At 39.8% G+C, this 20187-nt stretch overlaps 1 protein-coding gene across 1 annotated transcript in view; it reads left to right on the top strand.

Annotated features, from left to right (window-relative positions):
• The window catches only part of ATP6AP1L (ATPase H+ transporting accessory protein 1 like), a 34716-nt gene extending 21724 nt beyond the window's left edge, over positions 1-12992 (top strand). Inside the window, exons 4-7 of the mRNA XM_039241045.1 lie at positions 52-287; positions 5955-6005; positions 8348-8588; positions 12281-12992. Of these exons, the coding sequence (XP_039096976.1) occupies positions 52-287; positions 5955-6005; positions 8348-8588; positions 12281-12583 (831 nt within the window). The 3' untranslated portion in view covers positions 12584-12992. The remainder of the gene's footprint in view (positions 1-51; positions 288-5954; positions 6006-8347; positions 8589-12280) is intronic.
• Positions 12993-20187: the final 7195 nt, after the last annotated feature.

Raw genomic sequence — 20187 nt, 5'->3', positions numbered from 1 at the left:
GTACCATGGAAACAAACCCATCTCTTAAATTTTGTTTTTTTGGTTAACTAGACTCTCAACGGCACTCTGGGCAAACAAGGACCTTTGGAAAAAGAACCTTGGAATGCATTCAGCCAGCATAGCCCAGTTAATGTCTCTATGGATGGAATTCCCTGCATTCTTTTCTGGGCCAAAAGAATCACAATAAAATTTAAAAATCAGACCTGGCTGGATTTTACAGATGAAGCTTTTGGCCAGAAGGCCACAGTGGACACTAGCAACTCAAATTGCAGTGAAGAAAGTGCCACGTAAGTTGACTGCTTTGCTGGAGGAGGCCCTTAGGGCGATGTAGTCTGTTAACTGGGCTGTCAAGTTTTCTGGCATTTCAGAAGATGGAAGTAGGTTCGTTTGTAGTGAACTTGAAACACATCTGTGAGGAAATGTTTATTGTCTAAAATGAAAGAAAAGTCAAATTAATTTTAAAAATATGTTTCCTGGCTATTTTCTTGTTGTAATACCTGGAGGAGAATCAGAATTGTGAAAAAGAAGGTTTTCCAAACTCGTTGGGAAAAATGAAGAGGATTCCAGGCTTGATATCAACTCCAAATGTGAGATGTCCAACTACTTTTGTCCCAGCAGGGAGAAAATCATGTATCAGTGAGCAGAATCCTACATCTTCTACTGAGGGAAACCGCTAAGGCTAACTGGCCAGAGAAGAGTCCCGATTCTAAGGAGTATTCTGAAGTTGCTGAATGTTGCCAGTTTGCAGGGGTACTTTTGAAAGGCCAGATTTCAGAGAATTCTTTAGAACAGTTCTTCAAAATGATTATAATAATTGCTTTTGATTTGAGACAAGCAGGTTAAACAGATATCCCTTTTGAAGAGAAAGTCAGTGTCCAATGCCTTTCTCTGCTTTTAGTCATCTGAACAAAAATTTTTTGCTTGTATTTGTTTTGGTCAAGAAGGAGTAAGTCTGGCATATCCCACTTGCTTTCTGCAAATCTCCTTGTTTTCAACAAGGTATAATGAAAAGTATAATGAAAGCTTTTGGAAGATTGTCTGCATTTGTTCTGGCCTGGTTGAGATGGGCAATATGCTTATGTATACTGGAGATTTGTGTGAGTGTGTGTGTGTATGTGTGTATGTTTATATACCTTGGCATTTGTACTCCAGAACTTTACTTTTCATTTAAAAATTATTGATGATGGGTAAAAATGAATTATATTAATATTACAAGTTATATTACAAGTGTTAGTAAGCATCTTGCTACTCAGAATGATTGTCTCCTATTAGAAAATTAGAGGATTCTAAGTGTAAGCATCCAGAGTGCTCCCAGATTTGTTTATTCTGTTGCAGCACAGACTACCACAGAGACTCCAGCACTGCTGACAGCTCATGACTTGTTCCTCAGGCTCTAATTAATTCCCTACAGGGCTCTTTATTTGTGGTCTGCTGCCTGGAGAGAAGCTGATTGCCTAGGGATCATCTTGCCTGTCTGTGGCTGACCTGCCCTCCTTGATTCCATTTATTCTGACCCCAGGATGTTTGTGGGGGAGATCAGAGCACCACGGTTTTTTGCTGGGCTTTAGAAATCTTAATGATCACTGGGAACCCAGAAACAGAAAGAATGAAAACTTGGCTTCTAGGCCCAGTTCTACCAGTGAGCTTTGTGACTTTACAAATAGGAGCTGCCATAAGATCATCATCTGTGAATGGAGATGATGGCATCTATTCATTGTAACAGGCTTGGAGCACTTGCTGTGGACCAGGCACAGTGCAAGGACTTCACAGGCACAGTATCTGTTATTCCTCACAATACTGTGAAAAAGTCCTGGGGTCACAGACTGTTACCATCCGAAATCAAGACTCATAGAGGTTAGGATATTTGTAAGATCATACAGCTTGTTTGGTAATAGACCTGAGGTCTAAAATGTGTTTAGCAATGGCATTTTACCTCTTGTCTGTTGACCCTATCTCATAGCATGGTGAAAATCAAATGGGGAGGGGCACCTGGGTGACTAAGTTGGTTAAGTGTCCAACTTTGGCTTGGGTTGTGATCCTGAGTTCAAGCCCCACAATGAGCTCGGAACTGTCAGTGCAGAGCATGCTTTGGATACTCTGTCTCTCTGTCTCTGTCTCCCTGTCTCTGTCTCTCTCTCTCTCTCTCTGTTCCTCCCCTGATCGTGTGTGAGTGCTCTCTCTTTCTCTCTTTCAAAGAAAAAAAAAAAAACATTAAAAAATCAAATGGGGAAATGTATGTACAAGAACTTGTCAGGTGCTATTCAAAGTGATAGTATTATTTTCCTAACATGCTAATGATAAACTAGAGTGAAATAGTGCCAAGTTTGCTGGTGGAGAGACCTAGGGAAGCTCTGGTTTTCAAAATGCACAGTGAAATAATTAGGGGACCTGATTTTTCTTCTTGGTCACCGCCTAATAATTCTCCTGGGACAAGTTCTGAGTGAACAGCACCCGCCTCCTAGAGGTGTGCGCATACATCTGGGACAGCCCACCCAAGGGCAGAAGTGGGAGGCTTCCCAGTCCATGAAGTATGCAGGGACCAGATACTGAAATTGTCCCTCATTCCTGTGACTTGTGGACATTAGTGAGACGCCTTTGCTGTGCTGGCAAGGAAATCGTATATTCTCAAGAACCAGAAAGGGAGTTACTGAAAGAATAAACCCAAGTAAAAGACATAACCATGTAAGGTCAACAGCACAAATTAAAAAAAGATGACCTTGTTTTAGTGGTTGGAAACAAAATGTTCAGGGAAAGGCAAATTGTTGGCAGACAGATTTGCTACGGAAGTCTTTTTAAATAGTGAAAGCCCTACAAATAGAGCATAATCTGAGCATCTGTGCATATTTTGAATTTAGGCAATTACAGTCTGGAGAATTCAGAGTCCGTTTTAAACATGGGAGGTTAGAGTGCTTGGAAGAGTTAAAGCATCTCTTTTTTGAGTGACTTGCTAGATTGTATTTCTCTTTCGTGTTCCCAGGTAATGGTGCAGAGCCTGGCATGTAAGAGTCTCACTGAATGATTGTTGAATTTGCTTCATTGAAATCAAGCATGTTCTTTACTCCGCAGCAGAGCATGTTAACAGCTTTCACTGAAACCAGGACTGGGGGAGAGACCGCCTGGAGGGTCAGAAGTGTAGATGCTGTTGAGCTGCTCCATCAGGAGCAGGGGACAGAAGTTAGGGTGGGCTCAGTGTGGCTTTGCTTTGAGTTTTAGTTTTTCAGCTACAGAGCCAGTTTATAGATAACTAAGCTATTCTGATTCCTTGAAAGAAGTAGAGAAATTTCTGTTACAGTAGGTATCCAGTGAAATTTATAAAATACTATTTAAGAAGCACATTTTATTTCTTTGAAGTTTTAAGTAATTTGTAATAGACTATCAGAATATTACTGGAGAAAGGCCCTTTTGGAAGCTTGTTTAGCTGAGTAAATTACCTTATAGCATGTTTATAAAAGCATGCTTTTAATGTGTCTGAGGTTATAATGTTAGGAAATAAAGATAATTCTCTTAGTAACTTTATTTACCAGGTTTATTTTATAAATACCCCTTATCCCATAGATAGTATGAAGATAAACTTAAGCTCAATCACTGACATTCCCCTTTCTTGATAAGTAGGACCAAGTTAACGAGTTTATATTTGTGTGAGTTTTTTTCAAGCTTGTAATTTGACATTTTATAGCTATCCACTTGAGCTTTTTTGGTTTTATAGCGTATGTTGAGGTGTTATAACGTCTAGACATTATAATGTCACATAGCAGCAGCATCCTTTCTGTATTTAAATTTTTCACATTCTCTCATTTTAGTTATTTAGCTTTTTCTCATTCTTATTTTTCAACCTTATTGAAATATAATGAAATGCACTATATCGCACATAGGTAAAGTACACATGTTGGTCAGCGTTGATGTATTTGTACACCCATAAAACCATTACTATAATCAAAACAGCAAACATTTTCTTCACCCTCAAAAGTTTCCTTGTGCCCCTTTGTAATCTTTCTCTCCTGCTACTCCCACCCCTCCAGGTAACCACTGATCGGCTGTCATTATAGATGAGTTTGAATTTTCTAGAATTTTGTATAAATATGGTCATATAGTATATCCTCTTTTTTAGACTGGCTTCTTTCACTTAGCATGATTATTTTGATATTCTTGTACTTTGCTGCATATGTCAGAGTTACGTTTCTTTTTACCATTGAGTAGTAAGTACTCTGTAGTATGGACATACCTATACAGCTTATTTATCCATCTACCTCTGGATGGAAATTTGACTTTTGCCCAGTTTTTAGATAGCTTTCCAGATAAAGTTGCTTTAAACATTCATGTCTAAATCTTTGTAGGAACAAATATTTTCATTTCTCTTAGATAAATACCGAGGAGGGGAATGGCCAAATCATGTGGTATTTGTATGTTCAGCTTCTTGAGAAACCAACAAATTGTTTTATTTAAGTCATTGTACCATTTGCCTATCCACCAATTGTATGAGGAGGCTCCAGTTGCTTCACACCCTCATTAACACTTGGAATGGTCAACGAGGGACTGTAAATAAATATTTTTACTATTTCTCCATGGTTAGCAATTTCTGGACAAATTTTACTAGGTTAAGAAAATAAGTCTTGGAGTTAGTTAGTCAGTTAGTTAGATTCATCTCCTTAGAAGAAAGTGTTTACCTCTCAGGAGTAAGGAGCCTCAGGACCATGGACATATTGCAGGACTTGGAAACCCCAAGAGGCTTCTTGTCTTCCTCTTAGAGACGTTTATTTACATTCATGGGTATTAGACCTGCAGCCATTTGTCTCCTTTATGATGAGCTATTTGCTCCCATTCAAAGGCTGATAAAACTCATCTGCTTACATTGTGAGGTAGGTACCTCACAGTGAGCTAGTGTCCTTCTCTTTTCATGTTTCATGGACACTTGGACAGTAAGGAAGCAAATGTTTTCTTCCTCTCTCAGGAGGTGAAGGGAGAGCACTGTCTCCCTCTTATATAAACTCCCAGATTCATAATCACCTGAGGAATACAGGTGTTCCTCATCTGTATTACAAATCCCAGTATGTACAGGATGATATCTTGGTCTCATCCTGTTGCTAAGGCAAAAGAATTCAGTTAAAAAGGGAGCCAGGGCCCCTGGGTGGCTCAGTCAGTTAAGCATCCCACTTTGGCTCAGGTCATGATCTCACGGGTCCTCAGTTTTAGCCCTGCATCAGGCTCTGTGCTGACAGCTCAGAGCCTGGAGCCTGCTTCCAATTCTGTCTCCTTCTCTCTACCCCTCCTCACCCCAAAATAAATAAATATTTTAAAAACTCTGCAAAGTAAAGGGTAACCAATGTGGTTATTGCTATGAGTTAGTAATAATCTGTCTCTGCTCCCAGAAATCTCCTGTTAACTTTCAGAAAAGTGTGAATAAATATGGATATTAAAAGCTTAAGAGTGGGGGGCGCCCGGGTGGCTTAGTCGGTTAAGCGTCCGACTTTCGCTTAGGTCCTGATCTCATGGTTCGTGGGTTTGAGCCCCGCGTCGGGCTCTGTGCTGACTGCCAGCTCAGAGCCTGGAGCCTGTTTCAGTCTGTGACTCCCTCTCTCTGACCCTCCCCTGCACACGCTGTCTCTCTCTCTCTCTCCTGGAAATAAATAAAAATATTTTTAAAAAAATAAAAGCTTAAGAATGGGTTCTTAAAAAAAATTAACCATTTCAATTACTGTATCATGGTGCTTTCATCTTATTGTGGTTTTATTTTATATTTTACTGATCGCTAATTATGCTCAGCATCTTCATGTATGTATTAGCTATTTGTGTATTTTTACCATTTTTAAGTTAGGTTGGTTGCCTTCTTATTATTGAATTGCTAGTGTTATTTATTATATAACTTTAATTGTTTCATTTTGAGGTCATTTTTTAAATATAGTGTCATATAAAGGTTATTTCTATTTTGATGGACTGTGTTCTTTCTGTTTTCTTAGTTTATCTCTGAAGTTTGGTGATGCTGAAAGTCCCAAAGGTCTTGATATAAGGTAGGTATGGATACTACTTTGGAAGGTCATATATTCAGCACTCCAGTTTAGCTCTGTATAATTTACTCATGCAGCATGTAATACCAAGGTCCTGCTCCGTGCCAAGCACTGTGGCATGTGAAATGCCACGTTTAACTAACTGTACAAAGTCAGTGATATTATGTTGCGGCCCTATCATAATGCTTTCTTCAATTTCTACCAAAGCATCTATATAGTTTTTCCTTCCTCAGTTAAGACCTAGAAATCATATGAACCTGAGAATGTGATACTCTTTTCGTCTGAGCAAAGAACAAAATATATGTAAAGCTCTGACACTGAGGCTCTAGTTTGATGTTATTTTCTATATAACACCTTACAGTGAATCATACTTATCATTAAATAACAGCAAAAAAGTCTCTGTTAGATGAATTTCCCAGCAGACAACACAGGCCTACATTTTGCTGTGCTTGTGTGTGGAAGGATATATCTGCCACACAGTTAGGAACTGCTCAAGGAGTGGGGGACAATCTGAAAGCATTATATATTTTTCTTATAATAATAAAGTGTTTCCATTTCTATAAGACCCACATTTTCATGAAGACAAACAGCCGTGTCTTTAACATTACTTGAAAAACCGGCAGGATATGCTAGGGCAGTCTTTCCTAAGCTCTGTTCCGTGGAACACTTCTGCTTTGTAAAAATATTTACAAGATTCCCCAAGAAAGGGGATCTGTGTTCAGATATGTTTGAGAAAAACTGCGCTGTGTTTCCTCCTCTTGGAGATTCATGCTATAAATTTGTATATTAAAGTTTCTAGAAGACATGCTTTTAAGGAAGATTCCTGCACTTGGTCACTTTAAGTAACCTCATGTTTCCTGTTTACCTTGGAAAGCTCTTTCCTCAGAGTATTTGTCTACATGTCATGAAACACTAATGTTTCACTGATCATAGTTTAGAAAGTACATATCGTCATATTCAGAGAAGCTTTATAAGGAAAGTAAGAATCCCACAAGGTGAGTAAACATACATACAAACCCAATACACATATCTGTTTCATATAGGAATGAGGAATAGTTTTTATTCAAACAGCACTTTTTTTCCCTAAAAGGAAATTAGCTTTATGATTCTTATTTTTTCTGATGATAAAGGTGTATGGAAGATGCTATAATTACCCTAGCTGTGTTTCACTTTGGGCATTTCCGTTTGAGAATGTCGTAGTCGACCCGCTCAGCTTTGAACTGTCAGCCCTTCCTTACGTAAAAGCTTTCTTTAGACAGAGAGGTCCACTCCCTCTTATCACTACCTCAGCAGCTCTCAATCCATGACTGGAAGAAGTGTATAAATACCCCAGCTCCCTCACCCTCAGATCAGATAACAGGCATGTGAACTACCCTGGCTCCCAGAGCACCCCGTGGGCATCAAACCCCACTTGCCCATAGTGGAGACTTGCTTAATAATGTGTCCTTTTAGGGTGCCTTCCACTCCTCTGTCATTTCTCTTTTCCCCATTTGACATATTTTGAATGACTAAATTGCCATATAAGTTTGGGATCATGCCCCCAAATACTTCTGTTCATGTCATTGTCTCAGGGTCTGCCTCTGTAGGAGCCCAATACATGTCCAGAAAACAGAAAAATCAGAAAATGTTAATCTATGAAAAGAACATGAAAATCATTCATAATTTAATCTCCGTTTGTAATCAGTAGTATTTTGCTCTCTGTTCTTCCAGAAGTTTTTTCTGTGCAGTCATACATTTTTTTAAATGAAGAAATGATCACGACATATTATAACTTTTTTACTACTGGAGAATATTCCATTCCAGAATGGCTATGAGTAAGGGCTCTCATCTCAAATTGGATTTGAAGCCCTGCTCCCATACCTAATCTCTGAGTAAATTTGCACAAGTTATTTCTTTAACTCCTGTGTGTTTTGATTCTTCACCTGTGAAATGAGGATAATATTATTATCTATTGCATGTTAAATAATAGAAGGATGTTTGACACAGTAAAAGCTTTTATTATTTTGACCATTATTTATTTGACTAATTCTGTATTAGTGTCCATTTAGTTTTCCTCCACCTTTTGCAAGATAAAATCAAGTTTTGATTACAAAAACAAAAATAGAACAAGTTTCTTTGTGTTTTTCTTTTTGAAGGAGTTCATACCCTTCACTTTTGGGGTCTGCCCTGTCTTTTGCTTTCATTCCTATCCATCAGGAGACTCTTCTCCAGAACTAGAAGTAAACTCTCTCTGAGCCAGTTCTACTACCTGACAAAAGAGGGTGCAATTGCACTGTTAGTAGATGATTTCCTGTGTAGCAAAATCAAATTGTTTTAGGAGTAATACTGTGTGTAATCATTTTCAGATTCACCCTTACCAATTACAAAAAGTTGTATATCCGGAGCTGGTTTAGTCTACACCGAGTCGAGATTATTTTCAATAATTCGATACAAGCAATTTTTAATGCCACTGACATATATGCTCCATCGAGTTATTCCTACCACTGCCAGCGTGTCAGCAGCCTGCAGCGGTATGATGCCCTCTTGTTGCCCAGCTACGTGGATGATACGTCAAGCCTGTGGGAGGTCACTTTTGTTGATTTCCAGGTAATAAACTAAAACAGGTGCTCAGTTCACCTGTATTTTTGGTGCCAGAAAAACCTCAGATTTTTCCCCTAAATACAGATGTTTAGGTAAAAGAGAAGAATGGATACCTTTAAAATAATATTGGTATATGTATTTTTAATCTTCTGAGTTTTGAAATGGGAAAGAATAGAATGTTTCCTCTCCCTGTGCACTACCCACCTCCTATGCCTCTTTCCCACTTGCCTTTGCATTCACATTCACACATTCACAGTCTAAAGTGGAATGAAGCTGTGGTGTGAAGCTCAGTGACTGACACTTCCTGGATTGAGAGGCCCTTCTGGGGAGAGGAGCTCTTGGGCAATTACTTTATTTCCTTCAGGGAGTATCCTATCAGGACAGATAAGAAGTACATCTATAGCCTGAGTGGCAGCTTTGGCAGTTAGCATACAAATGGAACTGTCAGCCAGGGAGTCAAAAATATCACAGTAGATCCTCTTGAAAGTATTTGGGGAAAGGCATGGGAGCATGAGGAGGTTTCTTTTCACCACCAGAGAGTCAGAGAGACATCTGTCAACTTCCTCTGTCCTGTTTACTGTTTAAGAAAGTTTCCCTTGTTCTTCCACCTCACTGAAATAGGCAGGCTTTTGCTTGCCCCTATGGGCACTTTCCAGTCTTTTCCAAAAGTAAGTAGATTTACTTCCTCTCCCCCCCAGCTCGGAGAGGGGTAGTGTTGAGAGGTACTTTAGGGTAGGGAAGGAGCTTATGTTTTAGTGTTTGAAAGCAAGTCTTGGTTTCAGATTGCTTGGGTCAGCCTTTTCACCTTCTTAATCTCTGGCCTACCACTTATGGATGTGAAGAAATCATGGCCTAAAATATGTGACAACACCCAGGACTGTGTCAGTCGTGGACGAACAGTAACTACTACTTTTGAGTCCTCTTTCTGCCAGCACTGTTGTGGTTATTTTACATACTTTGTCTTCAAACCTCATCACAATGTCACAAGATTGCTGTCATTAGCCTGTTTTACAAATGAGATGGCTGAAGCTCTGATGATTAAATAATTTCTCAAAGTGATATAACTGGTAAATGGTAGAGGCAGAGTTTGAATTCCGAACTGTTTGATTTCAAAGGCACATTATAACATACATAATGCATATGTATTTATCAACATTTATAAAGTATATATTATATAGATATCTCTCAGTTGCTCTTTAGAAAGAGAAGCAAGGCAGGAAGGGCAGGAAGTAATAATGAAAACAAGGAATAATTCACACATAATCTTGCCTGATTGGAACAGAGGAATTGCGTGATTGATGCCTCTACCTTGTTTTGGAAATGATGTAAGATGACTTAAAGAAAAGATGACTGTAAGAAAATTAACCTTGAAAAATGCACAAACCACTTCACACCTGTTAGGATGGTTATTATTAAAAAAAAAATAAAATAAACAAGCAAACCCAAAACAGAAAATAACACATGTTGGCAAGGATGTGGAGAAATTAGAAACTTGTACATTGCTATTGAGAATGGAAAATGGTGTAGCCTCTGTGGAAAATGTTATGGTAGTTTCTCAAAAAATAAACAGCATTACTGCGTAACTCCGTAATTCTACTTCTGGGTATATACTAAAAGAATTGAAAGCAGGGGCTTTTGAACAGAGATTTGTATGTTCATCGTAGCATTATTGACAATAGCCAAAAGATAGTTCCATGTATAGACCCAAATGTCCATCAATGGATGAATGAAAACAAAGCCTAGTGTGTACATGCAATGAAATATTACTCAGCCTTAAAAAGGGAGGAATAAACCTTAACATTACGCCAAATGAAATGAAGCAGACACAAAAGGATAAATATTTGTATGATTTCACTTATAGGAAGTATCTACAGTAGCCAGATTTGAAAGCAAAAAATAGAATGGTGTTCGCAGGGGCCTGGGGGAAGAGGAGGATGGGGAATTAGTGTTCAATGGCTATAGAGTTACAGTTTTGCAAGATGAAAAAGTGTTCTGGAGATAGATCATAGTGATATAATAGTTGCACGATAATGTGAATGGACTTAATACCACTGAACTGTAGACCTAAAAATGATTAAGATGGTAGATTTTATGTTATGTGTATTTTACAAACAAAAAAATGGGCAACAACATGGGGCTTAGGAAAAGCAAAGGAAGAAAAGATTAGTTAGAGCCACCAGTGAGGCCAGTACACAAAACCGCAAGGCCATCTGTCTGACCTGGCCAGAAGCGGCACAGTGATTTGGCTCCAAAGCTTTGGAGCATCTACTATATGAAAGAGTCACTCAGTTACATTGTTCTTGAGGTTCATAACACTACTGAGAATGTGCATGCGAGGAACACTTTCGTCCCTGGTCTGGTGCAGCATGGGACTGAGTCACCCAGGTGCCCCTCACTTTGCCTCTTCAGAGAAAGGCAGGCCAGGGATCCCAGAAACCAAGCCAAGAGTCTCCTTCAGGAGCTGTTTTAGATTCAGTCTAGTGCACAGACAACTGGGCGAGCAAGGCCTCCAAAGTCTACAGCTAATGTCATTTATTTCATCATGAAAATATGTGAAAGCACCCACTTAAGTCATAAAAAATGAGTTGTCACTTAAAGCATTCATGGATAATTCAGTTTTTTTTTTTAATGTATCCCTTTAAAACCCACTAGGTGACAGAGGTGATGCTGTTTAGAATTCTTTTCCAAAAGCCAGCTAAGTATGGGAGCTGCCTTGCACAAAAGATAGCTCTTATTTAGTTACTCTGTAGCCCCGTTTCTTTCACTGAGACAGTATTTGGATACAGAGCCAGTTGTTGATTTGAACCTCTTCTAGTTCCAAGGATTTGAGCCACTTCACCAGCACATACGAGAAAGCTCTTCTTTACATTCTCTGGGCAGGCTGTAAAACAAGGGCTGGTATACAGCTCTTCCAAAAACAGTACCAAGTCTGTATGGTACAACTGATAAAGAAGGGGAGGTAGCGTCTGGAGGAAGAAGAGACAGAACACATCAGAAGCTGTGGAGTTGTAAACTGAGAAGTGACTCTAAAGTCAAACTGCCTGGGTTTGAATTATAACTTCACTGCACTTAATGCTGAGTGACTCTGGGCAAATTATTTAACTTTTGTGTGCCTTAGTTTCCTCATCCATGAAACAGTAACTTCTTCATTGGTTTTTGTGAGTTTTAAATGAGTTAGGGCAATATCTAGTACATAAAAATCTTCATTAAGTGTTAGCCTTTATTATTGTCTATATTTTGCTCCATTGGGAATCATGATATCCCCTCTTAAGAGACTCTTCCTGTCCACTTCCTGTCAACAGAATCAAAGCAGAGGAACTGAGACTTATTATTCCTTGTGGAATTATAACTAACGTTTATAAAATTGTGAGTGCACTTTGAATTTATAGACACCATGTAGTTATGTATTTAGATCAGATTACAAGAAGTTTTATTTCAGAGCCTTGAACTTCATCAGCCTCTTAATTATGATAAACATACATCTCAGAGTATGTGGGTCGATTTTAATTAAAAATTATTTCACTGTCCCCATAAGCACACTCACATTTGTTAGTTAGGTCATATGCTCAAATTATTCAGTAAAGTCCGCCTCCACTGTTTTAAATTTGGTTAATCAGGAGTCCAGAACCCTCAGCCCAACTGAGAAGTAGATCTTAGGAGAGAAAGAATATGTCACTTCAGCTCTTTCTCCTTGACAGATCCAAGGCTTTACCATCAAGGGGAGGGAGTTTGCCAAGGCCCGCGACTGTGCCTCTTCCTTTTCACCAGCCATTCTGATCGGCCTGGCCATGTCGCTGATCCTGCTGCTCGTGCTGGCCTACGCTCTGCACATGCTCATCTACCTGCGGTACCTGGAGCGGCACTATGATTTCATCACCTCTCCGGCCCACTTCCCCCACTTGAAAGCTCGAGATGCAGCAGAAGAGAAGGAGCTGCTGAGGAGCCAGGGAGTCGAGTGCTATGAACTGAGAAGCCAGCAGATCTGCAAACTTTACGTGTAACAGCACAGACCCCTCTCCCTCTCTCCCTCACGAAGTCCACAATGGGCAATGAAAGGAATGATTTCCCTTGTGTCCTCTTTAACTTGTGATATAAAGTTTTCACCTTATGGCTTGATTTAAAAAAAACAAAAAAAGGAAATACATGCAAAAAATACATTTTGGAACATCCGCCTGCCTACTTGAGGCAATGAAAAAGCCATCCCAGGAGTCCCACCGACATAAATACGGTTATTGCCCCAAACCTGCTTTGAAAGCAAAGAGGTATTTTCAAATTAGAAACAAAACAAAACCTGAGAACCAAACAAAAACAACAAAACCCAAAACCAATGATGCCATTTAAAGAAGGGAAAACATATTTAGTCCTCCTTGCTTGTGCCAGTTTGGATGTGATAAGTATAGAAATAAAAAATCCAAGGTTATCTGAAAGTTCTGAATTTTAAGTATTTTGTAACAGTTTGTATTTTTAGAAATTATATCCCAAGTTTGTTTTAAAAATTAGTCTCTTTTGCAGACCTGCTTAGGGAAGACTATTGTCAATATGGTAGAACACTTTATTCAAAGGCTTTCTTGTCATTTTACTTTGATGTTTAGGGGCATCCCAGTTCAATGTGTGAAGGAGGAGTAATAGTCTTGGAGTTTCTTACCTTTTCCATCTGGCTTTGGTGCTAAGGTTTGTCTCATTTGTCTGGTGCAGACCTGCATTAACCCTCCTAGGTACCACCTGAAATAAACAACTGAGTTAAGAACAGTGTGCTTGCTATGCAAACACAGCTTCAAGGCGAATCCTGTAAACCCCCTTCCAATGAAATAGTGCTCCTTAAACTTTTTTAATAGAAATTCCACGAGGCACCTGGGTGGCTCAGTCAGTTAAGCGTCTGACTTCGGCTTAGGTCATGATATCACAGTTCGTGGGTTCGAGCCCCTCTTCAGGCTCTGTGCTGACAGCTAGCTCAGAGTCTGGAGCCTGTTTCGGATTCTGTATCTCCCTCTCTCTCTGACCCTCCCCTGTTCATGCTGTCTGTCTCTCTCAGAAATACATAAAACATAAAAAAAAAAAAAATTCTGCGGTTACCACCACTCTTCTTACAATCACCTTTTTTTCCATATGGATTTCTCTATAGTCTTTTCCAGTTCTTGACAGATACTAAAGATTGGCTTGTTTTGGGTTTTCACCAAAGCTTCTCTAATATGCCTTGTAAATTAAAGGGATCTTATGTGTAAAAAGTACATTGCATTTCCCTAACGAGGGTTCCATACATAATCTGCACAAAACTTAGAAAGCTGATGGGAACAATGTGGGATAGAGGGTCATGCACAGGGAGATCAAATCTTTTGGGCAGCTCTGGTAATGAGTTTACTGTCTCGAACCATCTTTGACGCCAAGTGTGAATGACAATGATTAAGGTTTCTGATAAAACAGTCTTATGTTGGACTTTTTTTGGCTACATTATTCTTGGCTGTGAATATAGATTTTGTTTTAGCTCTCTCAGAATTCTATAAGCTCCTAATATTCTATAGTGAATTTGTTTGTTTGTTTTAGTACTGGAGTAAATTCTGTGGTCTATATCTAAGAATCTTGATTCATGTACTTATTCATACTGAAGTTGATTATAGGGAACACACCCTCAAGAACATTGGAATCTAAGATTGATTATCTGTTTAGCCTCAAACCAATGGGGACTCTGTTAGCATTTGAAAGTAGGAAAAGGATAGCTCACGTCATTTCGTAATGAAATTTTCATTGTGGTGGCTCTGAGTGTCCATTGTAGTATAAATGGTTGCTTTGGGTAGGCCAGAGGTACTTGAAGGGAAAACATAACTTATGGTTCAGGTGAGACACTTTTAAAAGTGAAAATGTCATTAACAATTCTAAGGTAACAGATGTAAGCAGGGTGGTACCAGACGAACTGGGATAAATAGTCCCCCTAGATATGATAATACCATACGGGGTGATACCCTATAAGGTAAGCTGGCTCTTTGTTTTCTTTTTTTTCTTTTAAAAATCTTTAAATATCTATTTACTTTTGAGAGCGGGGGAAAGAGAGAGAGTGTGTGTGCATGAGTGGGGGATGGGCAAAGAGAGGGAGACACAGAATCAGAAGGCTTCAGTCTCTGAGCTGTCAGCACAGAGTCCCATGCGGAGCTCAAACTCACAAACCCTGAGATCAAGACCTGAGTCATCCAGGAGCCCCAAGCTGTCTCTTTCTAACTGTACTGGAGGGCTTACAGAAAGAAAATAATAGCTTAAGATTTAAAATTCACAGTTCGGAGCACTTGGGTGGCTCAGCTGGCTAAGTGTCCATCTCTTGATCTCTCCTCAGGTCTTGATCTCAGGGTTGTGAGTTCAAGGCCTGTGTTGGACTCCATGCTGAGTGTGGAGCCTACTAATAAACAAAACAACCAACCAACATTCACAGCTCAAGGCACGCTTAAAAGAAAAAAAATCCAGGGAGTTTCTATGACTGATCTACAAAGATCTCTTACTTCTTATCAAAGGACTGACATATTGCACATCAGACACACAGGTCTGATTCTGCAAATTGGTAAACTGCATTGTAAAATTCACAGCCGCCTTGCTGGGTCTCTTAATGAACATGAGAACATTGATTACAAAATAGAAGAAAATTGGAATAAGAATAACTTTGGGAGAACTTAGGCATCTTAAGGATATTGAACTCCAAATTCCACTAAGTTTTTCTTGCTAGCAGAAGCAATCATGTGAAATGAAGCTCTTCTGGTAAGAGAAAATAGGTTCTCTTACCAGATTTTGGCTTAAATATTCTGGTTTGAGCAGCTGGGAGTATTTCTAACATTTTACTCAGTTGGTTGATTAAAATCTGGATTCAACAGTGACATGCACTAAGCTAAATAGACCAGAAATTCATCAGTATAATATAGAGGAAGAAAATAACAGTTTAGAGAATTGGGATGTGGGAATAGATTTATCATGCACGTCCTTCTCTCCATCCCCAAAACTATTTTCTTCTGTGAGGGCCCAGAGGACACTTCAGTTGTCATACCAGTGAACTGAAAAATACATTGGGAACATAGCACCAGCCTTTTTGAAGAGTACTCTAGTGTCTGTCCTCTGCAGTGTATGGATGAAGGTAAGAGATACTGTTCTTGATTCCTTAGTCACAGTGGGTATGCTGGATCCTGGAGTGGCAGAGGTCAGATAGCAACACAACAACCTTACGGAGCCCCTAAAGCAGGAATGTTAATCAGGTTAGATTATGTTTGTTAATGATAAAGTGACCTATGACAGATGTAGCAGGGTAGTCCACTAAAATACTCATTCATCAGGGTGCCTGGGTGGCCCAGTCAGTTAAGTGCCCAACTTCGGCTCAGGTCATGATCTCACGGTTTGTGGGTTCAAGCCCCTCGACAGGCTCTGTGCTGACAGCTAGTTCAGAGCCTGGAGCCTGTTTCAGATTCTGTATCTCCCTCTTTCTCTGACCCTCCCCCGTTCATGCTGTCTCTCTCTCTCAGAAATAAATAAAACATTAAAAAAAAAGTACTCATTCATCTGTATAATTATAATAAAATCTAATCTTTGTATTAAAATGCCTTATTTCACTCATCATGGTGGACTCTCAAAGTTGAGTCTGTTAATAACTCAATAAGAGAGCTCTTGACTGAAGAGACCTCCTTAAAAGAGGTCTTTGGGGGCACCTGGATGACTCAGTCGGTTAAGCATCTGACTTCAGCTCAGGTCATGATCTCACAGCTTGTGAGTTTGAGCCCCGCATTGGGCTATGCGCTGACAGCTCAGAGACTGGAGCCTGCTTCACGTACTGTGTCTCCCTCTCTTTCTGCCTCTCCCGCCACTTGCACTTTCTCTCTCTCTCTCTCTCTCTCTCAACAATAAATAAACAATAAAAAATAAAAAAAAAGAGGGTCTTTGGTTTTCATATCTAACATTGAGTATCATGAATAATGTTATGCTCCTCCATTAGGAGTCTCTCTCTCTCTCTCTCTCTCTCTCTCTCTCTCTCTTTGTGTCACTTCAGGTAAAGAACTTATGCTATTCCCGTGGATATCTTTATTATTAACCCAACAGGCTGTGATTGTTACCCTGTAATTGTTAGTGCACTAATTCTTAGTGCCTAAGAGATGTCTGCTTTTCTGGAAAGTCTGGAACAATATGGCAATGAAAGTGGTGTTTGACATGAGTAGGAGTTCACTGGGCAGTTAATGTGGAAACAGACAGGTATGGTAGAAGGAAACACATATGCAAAGACTGGACTTTATCATGTGTGGAGAACTGTGACTGCATTTCTGTGGGCATATAATGTATTTAAGGGAATGAAAGAGAGATGGAGCTGGAAATGAAGAGGGGGAACAGGCCATTGTGCTCCACTAAATACTTACAATCTTGAAGCCATGGAGAGGCCCTTGAGGGGATTTGGGAGGATATTAAGCAAGAGGATTGTGTAGCATATAAGTGTGGGTAGAATAGGGACAGATACACCATTTAGGAGAAAATCGAAATAATTCGGATGAAAAATACTAGAACTTAAACTAAGATAATGGGGTGAGAGGAAAGAGCAAGAAGAGGTATTTAGGAAGTTGGTTGAATAAATCTTGGAAGCCAATTGGAAAATCACAAATGACTGTTAGGTATCTTATTTGGAGTGCTGGGTGGATTGTAATACCAATTTCTGCAATCAGAGAGAAATGGGAGAGGGTAGGAGTTTGAGACCGGAGATGCTTGTAGGCAGGTCGTACAATAGAGGTTCAAGGAGGCAGTTTGGTGTATGAATCTAGGGCAGAATAAAGAGATCTGGACTAGAAATTTGGAAATGTAGCAGATGCTCTCAGTGTCCCACCCATATTCCTTTGCACCTCTTTGCAACCTGGCCCATCTCTTCACTGCCAGTTACTGCCCTCTGAGGCTGCTGTCCCTGTGTTCATGGCAGCCTGGAAGTACTGACGAATTAATTCCTCCCAGGGGCAGCCCTGATGGAGTGTCTCTCAGGAGTTGTGAATAAATACCCCAGCTCATTTGTCCCTTGACTAGAATAATTCTATGGTGTGTTTTACATTTCCTAGAGTTCCCCAGCAGGACTTTGCTCTTTTGCCCATTGTGATATCATGCTTGATAATGTTCACTTGACTAACTCCTTTCTCTTCCTTCCCTTACTTCCTTGCTCTCCTAGTGATTTTTCCTAGTGATGTTGGCATTACCTCCAGAATAAATTACCTGTGTTTAAATCGTTGTCTCAGGATCCACTTCTCAGGAAATCCAAACTAAAAGAAGCAGTTATAAGCATACAGGGAAAGTTAACCGCATTTGAAAAAAAAAAAAAACTTATTTTTTTACAGCTTTTAGAAAAAAGCATAGTTATTAGAATATAATGCCAAGAACCCTTCTAGGGCCATGGGAGAGACCTTTATAAATAAATGCGTGTGTGTGTGTGTGTGTGTGTGTGTGTGTGTGTGGTTGTGTGTATGAATTTTTACAGAGATTTGACCTCATACACAATGGTGGACCCTGGCTAAAAAGTCTGTGTGAGCTGGTTGTCACCAACTTTAATGCTAAAACTTGAAGTGTAGCATAGCAGGCACTTGGAAAGGGGAAATGGATTTAAAGTAGTGGAGATCAGGGACAAGCTAGAATCCATGAAGAGGAGCTGGAATTGTAAGAACGAACTGGGACCTGTGTCAGTTTTCAGTGCCTCCAACCTTGATAAAGCAATGTCCTTTGTCTGAATAAATGTTCCAGTGCTGAATGAATGGCCCGGTGATTGAAGATGTTGAAGAAAGATCCACAAGAAGGTGGAGCACTTGCTGCCCTGGGTGCCGCCCTGTGTCAACAAGGTGAGCCAGCAGATAAATGATAATTTGCTTGAGCTGCAAATGCACCTTGACTCCACCATTTGAAGGTTTAAAAACGATATGGCTGCTGCTTCATTTCTGCCTTCTAAATCTCATACAAAATTAGTTCTTCCTAATATGGCCTACCTTAACTAGAAACATACATGGAAATTAATTCTGGGAAACATAGTTTAGTTTAGCCATATTTTCCTTCCAGGCAAAATGAGCAGCCAGGTACATTGCTAAAAGTCTTGTCTAGAGGGAAGATTTCCTTTTACCACCATCCATCAAGGCTAACCTGGCATGGGGCTTTCATGTTATACCCTTCCACTTTCAGATTGTGCTAATCCTAGGAATTTTGAATTCCCCCTCTCTCAAATTACATTGGGTAAATGCTAGTCTATATGCAGGGCATTTTCTGACTTTTATTGCTTATCCATGATGCCCACCAATGTTTCCTGTTGTTGGGTCTGGCAGATTATAAAATCTTCAAAGGTTTGTATCATTCAAATACAAACTTGTATTAGGGATATGATTTAGGATCTACCAGCCACTGAAATGACTAAGTTTTCTTGTCTAGTTTGTTGGACTCTGGAGATCTGTAGACATGATAGTGAGACATTTTCAGCTGCTCTGTGCTCTGTATCTCTCAAAACAGTGCTGCTGGTCTCAAGACTGGATATACTGAATCGGTAGAGTTTGTGTTAATGTCTCCAGGAGGATGGTGAGTTTATGCAGGAATGGAAGAGGTATTTAAGGAAGATGAACTTCCATGTTTATAGCCAAAGGATTTTAAGAGAAATAGTACACAAAAGAGAGACTTTTTTGGTACTTTTCCTTTCTTAAATTTCAGTTTTATTGAAATATAATTGACTTATAACATTGTGTGAGTTTAAAGTATACAGTGTGTTGGTTTGGTACTCTTTCATACTACAGAATGATTATCACCACAGTATTAGCTAACACCTCCATCACATTACATAATTACCGTTTATTTTTTGTGGTGAGAACAAATGGAATGTAATCACTTAGCAACTTCCAAGTATATAATGTAGTATCATTAGCTATAATAAACGTGTACATTAGATCCCCATGTTCTTTGAATGAAGTCTTCTCTTACACTATTAAAAGCAGCTGTGTCTGTTTTTCCATTGTTCAGCTTCCAGTCTTCCAACTTTCCCAGTCCACAGGCCAGCCTTGTGAGTCTACGCCCTGGATTTGGTCCTCTGTGTCCTATGACTCAGTATATAACAGCAGGAAGCCAGTAAGGAAATGAAAAATAGATCTTCTCCTTGGGTCTTAGAGCAGAGATGTACTAAGCTGCTGTTCCCCATCTCTTTACATTCCCTGGGCTGGGGAGGCTACCTGCAGTAGATTGTTTGCAAAATGGTCACTATTATTCCCCTCTCTCCACCTCTATCCCTTGTGATATCTCTTCCCTTAAAATGTGGAATATATTTATCTCCCTAGCATTTGAATCTGGCTTGGCCTGATGATTTACCTTGGCTAATGGAAAGCAGCAGAAGTGACGCAGGGCTGACTCTGAGCCTAAGCACCCACTTGTTCATCCTGTTCAGTGGCCATGTAAATAATGATGGGGCAGGGCCTTCTAGAGAATGAGAGACCACCTGGAGCAGAGTTGAGCCATCTGAGCTGAGGGCATGCTAGACTAACCACCCTCCAGCTGACCCAGCAGCTGACCTTAGATGTCAAAGTGAGCCTAACAGAGTCCTGAAGAACTGCCACACTGAAGTCTACCTAGTCGCCCACATGCAGAATTGTGAGCT

The sequence above is a fragment of the Hyaena hyaena genome, unplaced genomic scaffold, assembly GCF_003009895.1.
Source record: "Hyaena hyaena isolate Hyena2069 unplaced genomic scaffold, ASM300989v1 scaffold_188, whole genome shotgun sequence".
NCBI classification, from domain to species: domain Eukaryota; kingdom Metazoa; phylum Chordata; class Mammalia; order Carnivora; family Hyaenidae; genus Hyaena; species Hyaena hyaena.
This window is presented reverse-complemented; position numbering and strand designations above follow the sequence as displayed.